Consider the following 20,593-nt stretch of genomic DNA (forward strand, 5'->3'; position numbering starts at 1 on the left):
GAAGGGAGGTGCCTCTGTAGTTACTCATTTTTTCCCCCTTTTAGCTACAGATAAATTTATCTACAGGTAGTTCTTGACTTGGGGAAGAAAGCTATGGCAAATCTAGACAGCATACTAAAAAGCAGAGATATCACCCTGCCAACAAAAGTGCGTCTAGTCAAGGATATGGTTCTCCCAGTTGAAATGTATGGCTGTGAAAGTTGGACCATAAGAAAGGCTGAGTGCCAAAGAATTGAGGCCTTTGAACTATGGTGCTGGAGAAGATTCCTGTGAGTCCCTTGGACTGCAAGGTGATCAAACCGGTCAGTCCTAATGGAGATCAACCCTGACTGGTCTTTAGAAGGCCAGATCCTAAAGATGAAACTCAAATACTTTGGCCACCTAATGAGAAGGACCAACTCACTGGAGAAGAGCCTAATGCTGGGAAAGATTGAGGGCAAAAGAAGAAGCAGACAGCAGAGAATGAGGTGGCTGGATGGAGTCACCAAAGCAGTAGGCGTGATCTTAAATGGACTCCAGAGGATGGTAGAGGACAGGAAGGCCTGGAGGAACGTTGTCCATGGGGTCGCAATAGGTCGGACATGACTTCGCAACTAACAACAACAACAAAGTTCTTGACTACCATTCCTTTAGTGACTATTCAAAGTTAGAACAGCATTGAGAAAAGAGACTTTATGACCAGTTTTCATGCTTACGACCATCCTCATGGTCACATGATCAAAATTTGGGCTCTTGTATTTATGACATGCACTTTCCTGAGGTCATGATGTGTTCCCCATTTATTTGTTTCCCATAATCTCCATACCAGGTTCCAACAAGCAAAGTGTGAATAGGTGATGCCAGGTTCACTTATCAACCACATGATTCACTTAACAATTGATGTGATTTGCTTAACAACTGTGGCAAAAAGGTCATAAAATGCAGTGCAACCAGAAGGAGGAGCCACGTCGCAATGTCACAATGTGCGGTCTCGATACTCCGAGACCACTGTTGACACTTTTGCCGCTGGATGGTCCATTGAGACCTAAACCGACCCGTAGAGATGGTGATCAGGAAGCCGAAGCCTTGCTGGTCTCAGGGACATCACAAAGGGACTCAAGAGAAGCGCTTCAAGCGGCGGTAAAAAGGCAGTCCCTAGGCTGATGAAATCGGGATGCTCTGGAAGGAAGGAAGTGAAAAGAGAAAGTGAGTCCATCTGGTGAGGTATTTTTTTCTATTTTGTGAAAGACTGCCCAAAGAAATTTTTCTTTAAAGCCAAATTAGATCCTTAAGCAAAAGAATTGAGTGGTGAAATTGCTGTGGAAAGCTTTTTTTTCTTTGTAACTATTCTTTGTGGATTGAAGTGCTCGCAACATTTCTCATTTCTCCTCTTAAAGTGAACAGATTAATTTTTTTCCTTCTGCTTTTTGTTGCTTTATTTTTTGACTCCTGTATTAAAACCTTCCTTCTTATTTTAACAATTCTTCCTATTACTTGTTATTAAATTTCACTAAAAGAAATCTAAAGAACCTTTTTTTCTATAAGCCAGAGATAAATATTAGAAAGTGAAAAGTAGCACACTGCCACTCGGAGGTCAGAGGCTGGGGTTTTTGAAACAATGTATCTCTTTTCTTTCCTTCTTTCACTTCACTGACTTTGTAGCTGAATGGTTTGCAACTTGTTTACAGAAACTGATAAAGAGCCAAGGGCATGAATTGTTTTCACAGGTGCCTTTGAGAACTATTTTGGCAGGGGAAAGAAAAGGGGGGGGAACAGAACCCTTCTCCTTTGAAGAGCATAAAAGAACTTGTGTTCAAGTCAATCTAAAATAAAAAATAAAAGAGGTTTGGAAGGCTAGAGTGCTATTAGTTTTTTTTTTTCTTTTTTTCTTCTGTTTTGGAAACATGAATCAATATTCAGATGAAGAAACCTTAAAATTGCAAAATATCTTGACTGTAATTCAAAATCTATGGAAGGATACGGGAGAATTGAGAAGAAGTTGGAAAGACTAGTCTTCCTCACAGCAAAAGATGATGGGGTGGGAGCCCTAAAAATTAAAGGGGAGAATGAAGATATAGAAGATAAAGATAAGACAATAGATGAATTTATTAATGGAGCAAATGTGGGTGAAAGTGAAAAGAAGGGAATATGGAAAAGGGAATTAGATGAATTGGAGCTCTACCCCAGATTCCAGGACACAGAAGAAAAAATAGTAATGATGATGGACTTAAGAAGAGAAATTTTTTCAGAAGCAAGATTGACAACCAAAGACAAGCTAAGTTTAGTAGCAGCTGGTGGGCAACAAGTTTACCTGAGAGATCCTTCAAGCAACAAAGTACGGAGAGAAGTCTATAAAAACCTTATAAAGGAGATAAAAAGAAGACTGACACCTCAATTGACAAGAGAGATAAGACTATTTTGTTACTGGAAAGATACAGGTTGACAATGAAAGTTGATAATAAAAAAATAGTTGATTTTGGTGATTAATAAGTAGGAATTTAGTAACTCAGATTGTTTTAGATTGTTATCAAATGTTGATTCGCTAACAATTAATTAACTATAATAACAATAATGAAATGATAATGGATACAACTTAATGATATATACATGTACTGGCAATCTAGTAAAAGAAATTTGGATATAAATTGCAAATTGTGACTTGGGAAAAGACCTATAAATTTTATTAACAATTTTTTATTTAGATCTTGTTATAAAGGTGTAAGGTTTTTTGGGGGGGAGTGGGTCTGACGAGAGGAGATGGGACATAAATAGTAAATGATTTTAGCCAATTATAGTAACAACAAGGAAATGTCAATAGATATTGCTTAACAATATATACATGCTATAGTATTGGCAAAAGTAACTTGGATATAAATTCTAAACAGTGAGTTGGGGGGAAAGGGGGGGGGAAGATTTAGAAACTTTATTTATTGACTTTTACTTAAAAGATGCTATAAAGGTGTAATGTTATTGGAGGATTTTTTGAAATACCTAATGAATGCCATTATGTGGTTGTGTCTTTAAGTATGAATGATTTGAGGTAAAAGCATGTTCAAATAATTGTAGTCAAATGAGAATTGTGGTACATTGATAGTAAGATATACAAAGATTTTTTATTTAAAGTGTATAATCTAATATGAACTATAAGTAATGACTGTGGAAGAAATGCACGAAAGTTACATGTAACCAATCAACACGCTTTCTACAAGATGTAATGAAGGATGATTCTTTTTTTGTGTGTTTTTGTTCAATTAAAATAAAATAAAAACTTTTTTAAAAAATGCAGTGCAACTGACTTAACCTCTCTTAACAGAGATTTGGGACTCAGCTGTGAGTGTATGTTGAATACTACTGATGGAATGGGGATGGGATGGGATGGGATGGAATAGGAGAGAATAGAATAGAATAGTTGGAAGGGACCTTGGAGGTCTTCTAGTCCAACCTCCTGCTCAGGCCGGAAACCCTACCATTTCAGACAAATGGTACACCAAGAGCTAGAACTGAAAGATCAACTATGGCTGGAGTCCAGTAATAAGAAGGAATTTTAGTGCAATATTTACATTCTGTTCCTAAAAAGAATTAACATCTGCCTAAGAATTATCAGGCAATTTTTCCCTTAGGGAAAGCAGAAAGCTGGGCTTCACTGTGAGCCAGTGGGCCGTTCTGACTATAGATTCAGCACATTTGAAGAGGGAGTTTAGACCTTCAAGGTCATCTCCTTGCAGGAACCCTAATTAATGCCTCCCTGATAGTTGGCTGTCTAGACACCATTTCAACACATCCGAGAGATCCCATCACCTTTGGTTAATTGGTTCCACTGCTGCACTGCTGTTATTGTTAGGAAGTTGTTTTCTGAGACACAGTCAGAACCTGCCTTCTTGTAATTAAGTCCCTTGCTTTGTGCCTTAACACGTTTAGAACAGTAAGGAAAAAGGTCTCGATCTTCTGTAGGGCATTGTTTCTGATTTTGAAGCGTGCTATTATATCGCCCTCAGTCTTCTTTTGGCAAAGATCCTGAGTTCCTACCGTCTCTCTCATAAAATGTATGGTTCTTTCCACCTTGTTGCAAAAGGCATAGAGGATAGGACCAAAGGTCTTATTTTGTAACAAAGGGGTACCAAAATGAAGTATCCTGGACTGGACAAAGACTCAAGGAGACAAATAAGTGCAGAATATAAGTGGAACTATTACTTCTGTGATTTGGAGATTATAGTTCTATCAGCCCTTTGAGGTTAGACCAGCTCAGGGATCAGGCTCCACAGAACTGAATTCTGAAAGTCAGAGTCTCCCTCTCCCTCTTCATTCTCTCTCTTCATTTTCTCTCCATTCTGTCTTCATTCTCTCTTCTTTCTCTCTAGCTTCATTCCCTCTCTTCATTCTCTTTCTCTTCATTCTCTCTTCATTCTCTTTCTCCTCTTCATTCTCTCTTCTTCTCTCTATTTTCATTCCCTCTTTTCATTCTCTCTTTATTCTCTCTTCATTCTCTCTTCATTCTCTTGCTCTCTCTTCATTCTTTCTCTTCATTCCTCCTCTCTTCATTCTCTTTTCATTCTCTCTTCATTCCCTCTCTTCATTCTCTCTCTTCATTCCCTCTCTCTCTCTTCATTCGCTCACTCTCTTCGTTCTCTCTCTTCATTCTCTTCATTCCCTCTATCTCTTCATTTTCTCTATTCTTTCCCTTCATTCTCTCTCTCTTCATTCTGTTTATTCTCTCTCTTCATTCTCTCTCTCTCTCTTCATTCTCTCTCTTAATTCTTTCTCTCTCTTCATTCTCTCTCTCCCCCCCCTCCACATGTTCTCTGCCTTATGTTCTCTTACTATTCCAGGATGCCGTAAAAACAGAAATTCTAAAATTTCCATTTGTTTCCTCTTCTTTCCTCCTCCTGATGAGTATCTGGCAACAATAATTCCTGTTCCTGCCAGCTCAAAACTCAATTACCGCCAAATGATGAATCAGTAATATAGAGCTGGTGGCTATTAATCAAATATTTATATATGGCACATTCCATTTTTGAACAACAAATGAGTATAAGCATTGTATGAGAGGAAATGAAGAATAGAGGTGGTATGTTAATGGAGAATTTTTTTTTTAGAAAAAGGTTGGGCAACCTGTAACTCCTTTGCATTCTCCAACCTCCAGCTTTAAAATCAGTTCTCAAATGTTGTTGCCGAAATGCAGTTTGCCAGTGTGTGTTTCTCTCTGCATGTATATGTGTGTGTGGGAGGGGGGGGGGGTTGTTGTTGCTGCTGTAGTACTTATTTTGGTTTTCATCAAATTTAGGGGTGAAATTTTTGCAGTCGATGTTGATTAAACGACTTGGGAGAATCTCTGTCTCAAACCTGATGATACCCTACAACAGAGATGGGGAACTATGGGCCATTTTTTGACTTGTGGACTTCAACTCCCAGATTTCCTGAGCCAACTGGCTCAGGAATTCTGGGAGTTGGATGTTCACCAGTCATAAAAGGGCCATGCCCTACTTCAAGATTATTATGTAGATAAAATGGGAAGAAGAATCTAAATACAATATGCCACCTTAAGGGCCTGGCATGAATTCAGTTATGAAAATAACCCCAAAATACATCACGTGCTCTGCAATTACTACGCATGATGATTATTTCTTTTATTACTTTGCTACTTACACAATTACTCCAAGATGGGAACTACAAGAGTTCCAGTCTCAACTGGGATAGCACCCAAGTGGGGAATCTGGTCCTTACTCTGGGGTGTGTCTCATTCCAAATAAGTGATTTTGTATTCAAAGGTGTACATTTTCTTCTCTATGCAGACATCCTCCAATTCTCTGGTTTCTCATAACGTCCTTTTAACAAAACAAAGACACCTGGATGCAGTTTAAACTGTAATAACTGGAAACCATTATTGTCCCTCCCTCTTCCTTTGTGTGCCGGTGTGTATGTGTAATTGTTAGAAGCTGTTTCCCAATAATAGCAATAGCAACAGCACTTAGACTTATATACCGCTTTATAATGCCTTACAGCCCTCTCTAAGCGGTTTACAGAGTCAGCCTATTTCCCCCCAACAATCTGGATCTTCATTTTACCCACCTTGGGAGGATGGAAGGCTGAGTCAATCTTGAGTCTGGTGAGATTTGAACTACCAAACTGCAAGCAGCAGATAGTCAGCAGAAATGGCCTGCAGTACAGCACTCTAACCACTGCGCCACCACGGCTCTGGAGGAATACAGGTAGTCCTCAACTCACAACCACAGTTGAGACCAACATTTCTGTTGCTCAACAAGACAGTTGTGAAGTAAGTTTTGCCCCATTTTATGATTTTTTTTGCCATAGTTATTAAGCGAATCAGTTCAGTTGTTTAGTGAACCATGTGTTCATTAAGCAAATCTGGCTTCCTCCATTGATTTTACTTGTTAGAAGCCAGCTGGGAAGGTTACAGATGGTGATCATATTGGACACTTCCACTGTCATAAATACATGCCAGTTGCCAATAGCATGAATTTTGATCACATGGCCATGGGAATGCTGCATGTGTGACTTTAAAAAAAAAATGCTGTTGCAACTTTGCAATGAATGTAAGTTGAGGACGATGTGAAAATTCTGTGGTCATGATAAATGATGTGGTATTTTTTTTAAAAAAAAAAATTAAACCAAACTTTCACTACTAGAGTCATAGTTGAGTCTTTGTGTGTGCTTGTGTGCATTTTAATATCAGTCACTTCCTAAAGGGCGGGTGATGAAATGGGGTATCTTGCAAAGCCAGAAAGTCTCTTAATACGCTGCCTTTGATCAAGTTTCTTTTCTTCTTTCTTTCAACATTTCTTGCCTTTTACCTTCGTCGTTCCATAAGCTGATACTTCCCATTTTTTTTGTTCCTCTACAGAATCAAAGTGAAACCCTTCCAGTTTGAAGTCTTTTTTCTTTCTTTTCTTTCCTTTTCTTTTTCTTTTTCTTTCTGGTGTTGTTGTTACGGCTAACCTGAATGAGTCACAAGATGTTCGAGAACCTAATTAGAAAAAAAACAAGAAGAAGATAGATAGATTTGATCGCATTTGTCCGTCTGACTTGCAAGAAGTGTGTTTTTCTCCTTTGTCTTTCTCTCTCTCTCTCCCCCTTTCGAAATGTCATCCCTGAATATATAACAAAGGCTTAATTGTGGAATTGTTGAAGCTTTTGGTGAAAATGGGTGCGTATGAAGTGCTCTTTAGAACACGGCACTGGCTGGCTGTCGGCCCAGCTAACAGGAAAATAATGAAGCTGTTAGCATATGACAGCAGATTAATTCACTCAGAAGACAATTCCTCGTTTGCCAGTCGTTTTCAGAGCGGAGGGGTGAAGTGGATTTTTGGAGGAACGAGAAACAAATGTTGGAATCTTAATTACCTGACCTCAATTTCAAATTTGTTGGAGATAAAAAGAGACCAGAGTTATTCAATAGTGTGTGACGACAATTAAGAACCTCAACCTGGAAAAGAGGTTGGGATCAACTTGTGGACAGTTGTTACCAGACACTTCTATCAATTCATTTGTGTTATCACTAACACACTCGTCTAGTTAACATTGAGTAAAGACTATGTCAGGCGTTTTCTGACTTGTTGACTTCAATGATTCGGGACCTCAATTCTTTGTGATAGACCTTCTAATCCTGCTCATTTGATAGATACTATATTGGGAAGGCTAAGAGAGACAATGGTTTGCTACGGTTTATGCTGTGGGAGTGCAATTAAAAACACTATTTTAACAACCTGGCTGACTTAACTATATATCAGGGAAGATTGTGAGATTGTAGTTGCATGAATAAAATTAAAGGTTATCCCTTAATAAGATGTTTTGGTGTATCAGAGAAAAAAGCATAATTGGAATAAATAAAAATATAATAAAACATCTCCACTTCTACATAAGTCTTAAACCAGTCACATTTTTGTACCAATAGAGATTTATTAGTATTTTATACTGGGAGGCTTTTCTGAATTGGCTTAGGTCTGTGTGGCGAAACTATGGCAAGCATACCCACAGTGGCATGTGAAGCCATGTCAACCGGCATGTGCAGCCTTGCCTGTTTGTTTTCTGGGTTTCTGGCGTGCATGCGTGAGTGATGATCAGCTGTCCTTTGCACTCACAGCAGTGACAAAAACTGGAGTGCACATGCATACCAGCCAGCTGATTGCTGGGCGCGCATGCGCTCCAGAACCTGGAAGTTGGGCTTTTCCGGAATGCGGTCCCTTCACACGTTGGTAGTGCCAAAAACTGGCCTGCGCATGCACACCAGTCAGCTGATTGCCGGGCACACATGCACACTAGAACCCGGAAGTTCAGCTTTTCCGGAGTGTGGCTGTGACGAGCGTGCGCACGTACGACATTTCCGTGTGACCTTTTTGGCGCTTGATGCCGAAAAGTTTAGCCATCACTGGCTTAGGTGATCTCCAGATATACGGACTTCAACTCCCAGAATTCTCAACAGTTCTTTCAAAATGGAGTTCTAATGGGGTGACCGCCTTTGGGTTGCTTGGCAACAGAGTCACATTTATGGCCCTTTGCAGTATCCTGCAGTCATCTGATTGCATCCGTTTGCAGCAAAAAGCATTCCTGTTTTTTGGGGGAAAACTTCACCATAGTGAATAATGGGTTCATTTAATGACTGCTGCAAAATAAAAATATCCATAAAATTGGATAGGTCACATGACTAACTGGTTTTATGACCATTGCAACATTCGACCACGTGTTCCCCTAATGTCAGGTGCAAAGAATCAGGACCATCTGTCGTATTGCAGCTTAGGAGATGTATTCAAGCGCATACACAAGAATCAATTCTATCTAAAGTTCAGCCTTAAATTGGTACCAGATAAGAGTCAATGGGATTCAGGAGCAGTTGAACTTGGACTGCTGGTGAAAATGTAAGGACTCTAAGCTAATGACACATTTCATTCCACCCTCAGCTCTGCCTCGGCACTTCTTCTATACCTACGTTCTCATTTGTTTTCTTCCTTTCAGTGAAATACATGCGAGAAGCCACCCCTTATGTGAAGAAAGGTTCTCCTATTTCGGAAATTGGATGGGAAACTCCTCCTCCCGAGTCCCCCCGTTTGGGCAACCCAACCATCGATCCCCTGTTGCCGCTGTCTCTCAATATCTACCGAGACAAAAGGACCATCCCACTCAAAATGTGCTACGTGACGCGGAACATGGCTATGTTAGATCCAGAAAACAGGTAAGGAAACCTGGGTGGGGGGAGAAGAACACCCCCTTCCCATAATAATCATTCTTCGTTATTATTGTGGATCAAGAGCAGTTTCAGTCCATAAGAGAAGTAGACAGCGGCTGTCTTTTCTTTCCCTTCTTTTTCTCTCTTTGCACATTTCCCATATTCAGCAGAGGAGAATAAAAGGAGTGCATCTTACTTTGTTGATGTCCAGAAAGGAGGACAATTTGCTGAATTAGAAGGGACCATAAAGATCTTCTAGTCCAACCTTGTGCTCAGGCAGGAAACTGCGTAAAATTTCAGAGAAGTGGCTGTTCAATCTTTTCATTAAAAATTCCACTGATGGAGCACCCACAACTTCTAAAGACAAGGTTTAGGTTTAGGTTTCATTTTATTTATATGCCGCCCTATTCCCAGCGGGACTCAGGGCGGCGCACAAACCCAAGGGGGGAAAGGAAAACACAAAAAACTACAAATACAGGCATATAAAAACGACCAACAGCCACACAGATCGAGCGGGGAAGGGAACTCATCAACCCCAGGCCTGCCGACACAGCCAGGTTTTAACGGCTTTTCGGAAGGCCTGGAGAGAGGTGAGGGTCCGAATCTCTGCGGGGAGTTCATTCCAAAGGGCCGGAGCTGCCACAGAGAAGGCCCTCCCCCGGGTAGTAGCCAGATGACATTGGCTAGTAGACGGAACCCGGAGGAGGCCAGCCCTGTGTGATCTAATGGGTCTTTGGGAGGTAATTGGCAGCAGGCGGTCTCTGTTCCACTGATTAATTGTTCCCACTGTCAAGAAATTTCTCCTTAGTTCCTTCTTCATAGACATTCATGGGTTGAGGTCTGTGGAGATTCTCAGTCATCCAGGTCATGGTTGTCCCAAAGGTGCTTTTTTTTTAAGGGGCAACTAGACTTTCTGGTTTTTCTTTGAAGACGTTTCACTTCTCATCCAAGAAGCTTCTTAAGGTAAGTTCTAGGTTGGTTTTCTTCTTGGTTAGTTTCCATCCATTGCTTCTTGTCCTGCCCTCAGATGCTTTGGAGAATAGCTTGACTCCCTCTTCTTTGTGGCAGCCCCTGAGATATTGAGTCCTTTTGAAGTTCTTCTAAGTAGACTGCTTTCATTCTGGGACTTAAGCAATGTTGCTTCTACAACCCTATCTGAATATCTCGCTCAAGGCTATCTCCATGGCTCTCTACAGCAAAACCTGCAATAAATATGGCTCTCTACTGCAAAACCTGCAGTCGCTGGCTGGGGAATTCTGGGAGTTGAGGTCCAGACATCTTCAAGTAGCCAAGGTTGAGAAACACTGGCTTAATCTCTTTTTTATAGACAAAAAAGGGCAGAGTTTCGACAAGTAAAAATCCAACGAGATTTGGATGAAAGTCTCACCATTCACAACTTGGCCCTACCAGTTGGCCATGCTAAATATGGAATATCCGAGAGCTTAAATCAAGGAAGGCCAGTCTGGAACTTGATTGCCTTGATTGCACTCTTCTATTTGTGCCTTTATGGCCAATCCTAAAAAGCAAGAAGCTGCACTGGGGGAACTGAATTCCTTATTCTTATTTGAGCCACCAATCTCTGGGCGTTTGCTTACCTGGGAAGTGAGAAAAGGCAGCCTGGGGAAATGAATGGGAAATGAGACTTTGATAGTCCTTTAGAGCTTCCAGGCTCTAAAAATAGGATAAACTTATTGGTCCTCATCTATAATGTATGGAGAGAGTTGCATCACACCACACACCTGCAAGCCTCTTATGCGAGGAGAAAACCTGTGAAATTAGAAGAGGCTGATGGGGTAGTTAAAAGGAAAAGCTTTTTTTTTTCTTCTTTCACATTCATGGCCTTTTTTGTCCCCTATTTAGCATAAAGGAATCCAAAGAAACTTCCTTAGCATCTGGCGCTGCTTCTGCATAAGAGGCAGAAACCCAAAGAGTTTTTCTGTTAGAGAAGAGGGCTCAGTGATAGATCCGTGGGCTGCATGGTATGCTTGGAATTGTCTTATGACAGTGAATTATAAGGGTTGGGTCAAGTGGGAAAGATCGGGTCCGCACACGAAGGTGCAATTAAACTGATTTATTGCTAAAGAGGAATCTTCTCAGCTAATGGTTAGCAGTTTGCATGGAATTAAATAAGGGTCCATGGCAGGAGTGGCAAACTCGATTTCATCAGCCGCGCGAGTGATTGTGGGTGCACCTCGGTTCACCCACATAACACCTATCCTCCGCGAGCTGCGCTGGCTACCTGTTGATCTCCGGGTGCGCTTCAAGGTGCTACTTGTCACTCATAAAGCCCTTCATGGTAGTGGGTCTGCGTACTTGAGAGACCGCCTCCTGCTAATTACCTCCCTGCGACCAATTAGATCACATAGATTAGGCCTCCTCCGAGTTCCATCTGCCAGTCAGTGCCGACTGGCAACTACACGGAGGAGAGCCTTTTCAGTAGTAGCTCCGACCCTTTGGAACGATCTCCCCATGGAGATTCGTACCCTCACCACCGTCCAGACCTTCCGCACAGCCCTTAAGACCTGGCTAGCCCGTCAGGCCTGGGGACAAAGATAATTGCCCCCACCCGAATGATGAATGAATGTTGCTTACTATTTTATTTCTATGTATTGTTGTGTTTATTGTCTGTATACCCCCTCCCTTCATTTTATGTAAGCCGCCCTGAGTCCCCTCAGGGAAAAGGGCGGCCTATAAGTATGAATAAACAGAAACAGAAACAGAAACAAACATTGAGGGCCGCATCAGGGTTGGGTTTGACCTCGAGGGGTGGGCGTGGCTGGGATGGGCGTGGACAAGGGTGAAATGCTACCGGTATCAAGTTTCCTAACGATGCCTGAAACGGTAGTAACAAAAAATGCGAACTGGTTTTTCCGACGATCAGCTGTGAAGCGGGATTTATATAATCTAAATTGCATGGCTCAGAAGATCCCCCCGTTTGCTTACTTTTGTACGCGCTCAATGCACATGCGCGGAAGATTTTGCGCATGTGCAGAGGTGGCGCGTGCGAGCGAAGTGCGCACGTGCTCACATTGCTTCTGAACCAGTAGCAAAGGTGAAGTGGATTTCACCCCTGACATGCTCACTCAACGTCAGTCTTTTCGGGGCACCTGTGGTGGCCCAAGCGTTCTGCCAGTGAAAACAGAACTGGCAGAGCAACCCTCCCAAGCTCTGTTTTCATTGGTAGAGGGGTGCAGGAAGCCGTCGCAGCCAAAACAGAGCTCGGGAGCCCGTTTTCGCTGGCAGAGGCACCCTGGGCCTGTCCTTCTCCGTTTCCAGGGCAATCCTAAGGGCCAGATCTAAGCACCCCACGGGCCACATCCGGCCATCACTCCTTGAGTTTGACACCCCTGGTCCACGGAATTCTAGGAGGGTAAGACTTATGTCACTTGTGGCTATGTATAGATTCTAGGCTGATCCTTCTTTTAACTCCATCCCCAGATTCTGCTACTCCTACAAGGCCCCATCCTGTCCTTCTATAACAGTGATCGCTAACCTTTTTCTAAAGGTGTGCCAAAATGGTGTATACACGCGCTATCCCGCATGGTGCGTATTTGATTGCACAAGCAATCAACCCACCTGCACATGCTCATGTGACCCATGTGGGTGAGAGGGATTTTCACCCTCCCCAGGCTTGTGAGGCTTTCCTGAAGCCTGGAGAGGGCAAAAATGGCCTCCACCGGCCCTCCGGAAGGCTGGAAATCAGCGAAGCTGCTGGCTGCTGCTGGCTGCCGTGCCGGCAAATATGACTCTGCATGCCACCTGTGGCACGTGTGCCATAGGTTCACCATCACAGCTCTATAACTTCCAGAAGAAAATTGAATAACTAAGACAGCGACTGCAGATACACTTTCATTCATTAATAAAAATCAGGAAATCTAATTAAGTTTATTTATTTATTTATAAAATTCATACGCCGCCCAATCCCGAAGGACTCCGGGCGGCTTACAAAAAAGAGGGGGGAAAAAGAGGAAAAAAAAGTTTAAAATCACAACACCACATACATTCATTCTAATCGGGGCTGGACCTCAACAATGAAGTTATTAATTACTATTAGTTAATTAAGATATTAGCAAAGCACATTGCTTTGTTTATGGATGGAGTTATATTTTTTATCGGAAATCATCAAGTCTGGCCACTTTGGTGAGGAGGCATCCTTCCTAGTATATTTGCTTATGGTTTTCTGCCCTTTTTAAGGGACATTGTCTACACATAAAGAGACTGTGTGGGGTAGGAGCAGAACCAGTTTCTATAGTAAAAGTAGCAAATGGACTTCTATTGGAGTTTTTCAGGGCTTTGCAGGCAACACACTTAGTATAGTGTTCTGTCCCCCCTTCTCCGCTCGTTAACAAAGGACAGGCAAACAAACTTAAAAGGAACTCTCTTTATCAGTTCTCGGCTCAGACTGGCTGCGAGCCCAAAACTAACATACATAAAGTCTCTGAGGAGATAACAGAATACCAAACAAAAACTCTTACAAAACAATGCACTTCTCCAAGTGTTTCCTTGAATCAGGGTTACAGAAAGCAAATTACTTCTCCAAGTGTATCTCACATAAACCACGACCGATGATCAATCAATGTTGAACGAACCAAGGAACGTTGACTCCTGCAACCAGGGCATGGCACCATCCGTCCTTTTATCACCAGAATACACCACTAACGAGCCCCAGCTGTATTGGTCATCTTACATCCTGAAAAGACTCACAGAAGACGTCTGCTGAATCACAACAGTATAGTATGGACCAGAAGACCTCCAAGGTCCCTTCCAACTCTGTTATTCAGTTAGTATTCATTGGTCTTGTATCACCACCCCATTATCTATTTTGCAGATAACGGCAAGCATACCATTACTCCAAGTCTTCTAAGAAATGTGCTCCACAAACTCAGATTAGAAAGTGGATTCCTCTGTTGGTAGAATTAATTAGGTTGTTACAGATATTCCATCAAAACCCACAGGTTTCCTGGCAGGGGAAGTCAAGTGACACAGCTGGGCAAATTAGAAAGCATGTGCCATCTCTTCCTGGACTTGTTTATAGGTCGTTGTTCTGTGCCATAGGTCATCACCTTTAACCTGCTGGATTTTACTGGGAATTTGCACAGTCTCAAGCTTGAGCATCTCACTTGGTATTTGTAACCGAAGAGGGTTTTTCAAAATCCCGAGTTTGTCTTCTATGACGGACTGTGGTTCATCTTCATTCTTCCCTTATTTAAGAGCACCTTTACAGTGAAAAAGGAAAGTGGAAATCTAGATGAAAAATACAAGTTGCTTCCGTAGAGTTAATGCCCTGGAGGTGGTTAAAGGAGGAATCCAGCCAGTGAAATCCCAAATATTAGAAACAAAATAAAGGATTTCCTGTAACCAGAGCAAATTCATTCCTTAACCTGCATGATGTTCCTGGCACAAAACTTCCATATTTTATCTCACATTGTTGCCTCTCCTTCTACCATGTTGTTCAAGGTAGCTTTGACCATGCTGGCTGGGAATTCCGGAGGTTGGAGTTCCTATAGAACATGGGATAATGCAGTTGGAAGGGACCTTGGAAGTCTTTTACTCCAATCTCCTGCTTAGGCAGGAAACCCTATACCATTTCAGATAAATAGTTATCTGTTCTGACCCCCCTCATTCCACACCAAAGCACACTCCGAGCCAGAGATAAATTACGGCATTTAATTAACAGACAAACAGGTCCTTGGCAGCAACCCAGCACAGACAAGCTTGGGCAGCAATAAACACAGATAAGGCTTGGCAGCAATCCAGCCTGCCAAGCTCATACAAAGTTCTCCGACTTTCAATTCTGTGTTGACTTCTGCAAAGAGGGGCGTGTGCACAAGTAGCTTTTTATAGTCTGGAGAGGAGCCTAATGACCACCAGCTGAGTGCAATTACCTCCGGTAATTGCGTAATTGTTCCTAACGCCTATTAGCTCTTCGATGGCGTGCATCCAGGAACAACTCACTACTGGCTTCTGGCTCACTCTCCCTTGTCTCCTCCCCACTGATCCAAGGCTCAGGTGCCTCCTGGTGGCCAACCAGCCTCTCTGCACCCTGCTCAGAGTCGGAACCCTGTTCAGGGTCCTCCAGAGCCGACTCATAGGGCCCCTCGCTGTCAGAGTGTGGTGGCAGCTCCTACGGCTCCTGCTGGGCCACAACAGTTATCCAATCTCTTCTTAAAAATTTCCAGTATTGGAACATTTGCAACTTCTGGAGGTAATTAGTCCCACTGCTTATTTGCTCTCGCCATTAGGAAATTTCTCCTAGTTCTGGGTTGCCCCTCTCCTTGATTAGTTTCCATCCATTATTTCTTGTGCATTTTGGTGCTTTGGAACAATGTTGACCTCTGTCTTTGTAGGAGCCCCTCAAATGTTCAAACACTGCTATCATGTCCTGTACTAGTCTTACTTTTCATTAGAGACACATCCAATTCCTGTAACTATTGTTTGTATGTTTTAACCTCCGGCCCTCATCATTTTTGTTCGGCTTCAAATGTTGTACATTTGGAGGTTGCGAACTTGGGGTTTTTTTATTGTCATTTTATAAGGAACTTTGAGATGTTTTTATTGGCTTTAGAGGAAAGATAGTTTTCCTTTATATGGTTATCTGAGCAGGCTCTTTGAAAAGCACGATAGCATTTGTATTCATGGCTAGAAGACAGTATATATCATCACAGACATCTCCTATTTAAATGCACAGTTCCTTTAGGCCAATGTGGGCTTTTATCAAAAAATGTGTTGTATGCAGTGTTTACATAGCTGTGGTAGAGGGTATGGAGAAACAGAGCTGTGGCACTTCCTTAAATATTTCCAGGCAAGGGGAAATTTAAAAGAGAACTTTTTTATCACCAAATTGCAGATAATGTCATGTTTCAGAAGCCAGATTCCGAGAGAAAAGCCAGTGAGATTTACAGAAGAGCAGATTGTATTTTTAAGTAACTTTTAAAATAGTGTTTTGGTATCATTTGACATATTTTCACTGCAGGAAAAGAAGCATCAACCGTGCCCAGGGGCATTTATGTTGGAAAGCCAAGTAGAATAGACTAGAAAGGATATGGACACATTAACTGATGCCCTGTTATATTGCGATGAGGGTAAATTGTCAAAACATAATACAAAGCAGAGCAAACTCGTCTTCACAATTTTTTTTCCTTTGTTTTTTTTCTCTTGTTGACTTTTTAATTCTTACTTTAGAGAAATGACATCATCCATTGAGATGGGAAGGTACAAATTTAATGAGGAAATGTATGGCAAATCTAGACAGCATACTAAAAAGCAGAGATATCACCCTGCCAACAGAAATGTGTATAGTCAAGGCTATGGTTTTCCCAGTTGCAATGTATGGTTGTGAAGGTTGGATCATAAGAAAGGCTGAGCGTCAAAGAATGGAGGCCTTTGAACTATGGTGCTGGAGAAGATTCCTCTGAGTCCCTTGGACTGCAAGGCGATCAAACCGGTCAGTCCTAGAGGAGATCAACCATGACTGATCTTTAAAAGACCAGATCCTGAAGATGAAACTCAAATACTTTGGCCACCTAATGAGAAGGAAGGCCTCACAGGAGAAGAGCCTCATGCTGGGAAAGATTGAGGGCAAAAGAAGAAGGGGGACGACATAGAATGAGGTGGCTGGATGGAGTCACCAAAGCAGTCGGCGTGAGCTTAAATGGACTCTAGGGATGGTAGAGGACAGGGAGGCCTGGAGTAACGTTGTCCATAGGGTCGCAATGGGTCAGACACGACTTTGCAACTAACAAGAACAATGTCAAAAAGACGTTTGTTGATTATGTTTTATCGACGAAAACATTGATTTCCAATAAACTGTTTTCTCAACCCCTCATTGTGCTTTCTAACTGTCCAGTTTGAATGTAATGATTAATTGTGGTCCCACCCCATACCCAATGTGGATGAATTGTGACGAGTTGTATCTTATACTACAATGTCTCCTTTGCCTTTGAAGTTAAGTTGAGGCGGCAGTTCCCAAACTCAAAGCCAACGTAAGCGTTTAATTTTTAAGGTATGATTAGATTTATTGCCACTGTTTGCTGCAGCAGACTGATATTATTTGATAGATTTATATTCTAACTTTTCTCCAAGAGCTCAAGGTGACATATATGGGAATAATCCTTTATTTAATCTGCGCAAGAAAACCCTGTGAGGTTGTTTGGACTAAGACAGTGTTGGCAAAACTTTTCTGGAATGCACGACCAGCTGGATGGTGTGTATGTGCATGCCGGAAGCCGGAAGATCTTCCTGGCGTGTGCATGCACACCGGGCAACTGCTCTTCTGGTTTCTGGCACTCCCGCACGCATGAAGACCAGCTGGCCGGCGCGCCGAAACCCGGCAAAGCAATGGGTGATGGCTTGCGTGCCTGGAGAGATGGCTCTACGTGCCACTTCCATGACCTGGATGACTGAGAATCCCCAGAGACAAAGGAAATATGGGCTACAGGCAAACTGGGCGATCCTTCAGCAATCCACTGTTTTTCTGTATCCCACTGTGCCGTGTTGAAGATTGATGATATGGAACAAGTGAAACCGAGTTGCGGTGGAATGCCAAGCTTATAGGATGGGGAGGCACCTTATAGGGAGCCCTGGTGGTGCAGTGGTTATAGTGCAGTATTGCAGGCTAACTCTGCCCACAGCCCGGCGTTTGATCCTGACGGGGCTCAAGGTTGACTCTGCGTCCCATTCTTTCAAAATGAGGACCCAGATTTTTTTGGGGGTGGGGGCGGCGGCAATATGCTGACTTTGTAAACCACTTAGCAAGTTTCTGTACATCACTATGAAGCAATATATAAGTCTAAGTGCTATTGCTACCTGGTAGGACCTCTTTTTGGCTAGCTATGTTGGTTTGATCGTGACTCAATGGACCTCAGATGCCCCATCCCGGGCAAAGTAATTTTCCACACTTCTACACCAGGTGTGGGTTTCAAAAAGTTTTAGTACCGGTTCTGTGGGCGTGGCTTGTTTGGTGGGTGTGGCTTGATGGTCATGTGATGGTAGGCATACCTTGTTGGTCATGTGACTGGGCAAGCGTGACCCACCTCTGCTCTACACCTATAAATCAGGTAATCGGGCTGGAACTTTGAGAACACCTATAACTCTCCCCTCTTTTCTTATTTATTTTATTTATTGCATTTATTTTTCTTCTACAGGATTGTTGAAGTTCATTCACCGGATGCCAAGCACATTTTGGTGCTAAGGAGTAAAGATGCGAGCACCGCCCAGGCCTGGTTCTATGCCATCCACTCTTGCATCAGCGAGCTCATTCCCAGAGCGATCTCAGAGGTCAAAGATCAACTGGGTAAAGCAGGAATAGCCGGAAGCCGAGAAATTAGGCACTTGGGTTGGCTGGCAGAAAAGGTAGTGCCAACTTTTTCCTCTTGTCTTAAACAGTCTCAGGACTTTTAGTTTGGCAGTTAATTAGCGTTAATTCTTGGAATTATGAATGTGCCACTCCTACGACTTAATTTGGATTGTCTTTAAAGTAATCACGTGGCTTTCTTTTATAGAGCCTCCATGATGGATATTTAACCTGGTTAAATACCTGATTGAAGTGTTTGCTTTAACTCTGTAAAGATAGCTGCATTAAAAGATGAATTGAAAGAAACAATTTGGTCAGAGGCACCCTAAATGTTTGCATATGACTACATTTCATTCATTCATGCATAGCCTAAATATATACAAAGGATGGGCATTTCTTTCAATTGTGGCCCTGACCTCACCCCATTCACCTTCACTGTTAACATTTTGCATGTGAGTGGGATATTTTTATCCTGGCAGTAGTATATGCAAAACAGTTGGGATCTCTGCATTAAATGGAAGATCCATGGTGTGAAACATCTTCATATAAGAAGAGACTGGATAGCCATTTGTGTGGAATAATACGATAGCGAATGGAAACATTGCACACACGCTCATCGGGGCCACGCTCCGGAAAAGACATGACTTCACTTACCACTTTGGGCACACCTGCCACAGGTTTGCCACCACAGGTATAAGGTGACTTGCTTGGGGATCTCAAAGGTCCTTTCCAACAAACTCTGTTATTCTGTATATACAGAGTTGTTTGCAGGTAAATGTTTCAATCAAGGTGTGTGTCAACGCTGAAACCCCAAGATGGCTTTGGTTAGGTCAGCTTCAGGGTTGACAGCGTAACTGTTTTTAGAACGTCTACATGATATTATGACCATTTTCTGCAATGTTAATGCCTACCGTATTTATCGGAGTATAAGACGCACCTTATTCCCTCAAAAAAGAAGGTGAAAATCTGGGTGCGTCTTATACACTGAATACAGCATTTTTGGCCTCCCGAAACCCCATTCCCTTCACCAAAATGGCTGTGCATAGTCTTTTGGAGGCTTCCAGAGTACTCCTGGGGACTAGGGAGGGTAGAAATAAGAAACAAATGGGCCATTTTTTGCTTGTTTTTGCCCAGCCCCCAGGAGCACTCTATAAGCCTCCTAAACGCTATGCATGCCCCTTTTTTGACAAAAAATGGGCCGGTTTTCACAGAAAACGAGCTGTTTTGGGGAGGTCTGCAGAGTGCAAAACCTTTTTTAAAAAATTTGCCTCTTCAAAATCTTGGTGCATCTTATACTCCGAAAAATACGGTACTTACTATTTATGAATGATTATCTGCAAATAAAAACAAAGAAAAAAACCCAATGAATATGGCCGATGCAAAACCTGGGACCTCTTTTTAGTCAATGTCTTTTAACACTTTCAACCATGATAGCTGCCTAACCACCAAGCTATGTCTTTCCATTCTTGCATTTGAATCAGGGGTGAAATTCGACAGGTTCTGAAGAACCGGTAGCAGGAATTTTGAGTAGTTCAGAGAAACGGCAAATATTACCTCTGGCTGGCCCAAGAGGGGGGGGGGGGAATGGAGATTTTGCAGTATCCTTCCCCTACCACGCCCACAGAACTGGCAGCAAAAAAAAAAGAATTTCACTACTCTTTTGAATCCCCCTCCCCAACTCCTTGGTGCAGAAGTCTTCTAGCCTTTCATGTTTGAGATCTCCCCACAGTGAGTCACCCTCTCCTTGATCTTACTTTTCATAGCTGTTTTCAGAGCATGATATGATATTTACTAGATGGCTCGTAGATGGCTACTGGCAGTTCAGAAAAAGCCTCAGTTCTAAGCAACCTTGTAAGGCCCTGTACACTTTTTTATAATGTTAATCATAAAGAGCATCTTGAGTTCCTCAAGACCTCTTCACTAATTTTGGCACACACTTATGTAGGCTCTTATTTATTCATTACCACCTGAATTTCACTTTTCCTCAAGGTACGTACAGCAGGATATATTCACTCTGAGAGATTCCAGGTGGCTAACGAGAATACAAACCCAATATAAAACAATAAAAAAGCAATACCCCTCCTTAACAACAACAATCAAATGAGCTATTTGATGGCCTCCATCCCACTTTGGGATCCCAGGCC

General features: G+C 42.3%; 1 protein-coding gene across 1 annotated transcript in view; it reads left to right on the forward strand.

Moving 5' to 3' along the window:
- SNTB1 (syntrophin beta 1) overlaps positions 1 to 20,593 on the forward strand; it is a 126,130-nt gene that overhangs the window by 65,479 nt on the left and 40,058 nt on the right. The window contains exons 2-3 of the mRNA XM_087706733.1: positions 8,947 to 9,163; positions 18,301 to 18,508. Coding sequence (XP_087562859.1) covers positions 8,947 to 9,163; positions 18,301 to 18,508 — 425 coding nt within the window. The remainder of the gene's footprint in view (positions 1 to 8,946; positions 9,164 to 18,300; positions 18,509 to 20,593) is intronic.

This window comes from Thamnophis sirtalis, unplaced genomic scaffold, assembly GCF_051295495.1.
Source record: "Thamnophis sirtalis isolate CommonGarterSnake01/CBP01778 unplaced genomic scaffold, rThaSir2_p1.2 scaffold_2, whole genome shotgun sequence".
Classification (NCBI taxonomy): Eukaryota; Metazoa; Chordata; class Lepidosauria; order Squamata; family Natricidae; genus Thamnophis; species Thamnophis sirtalis.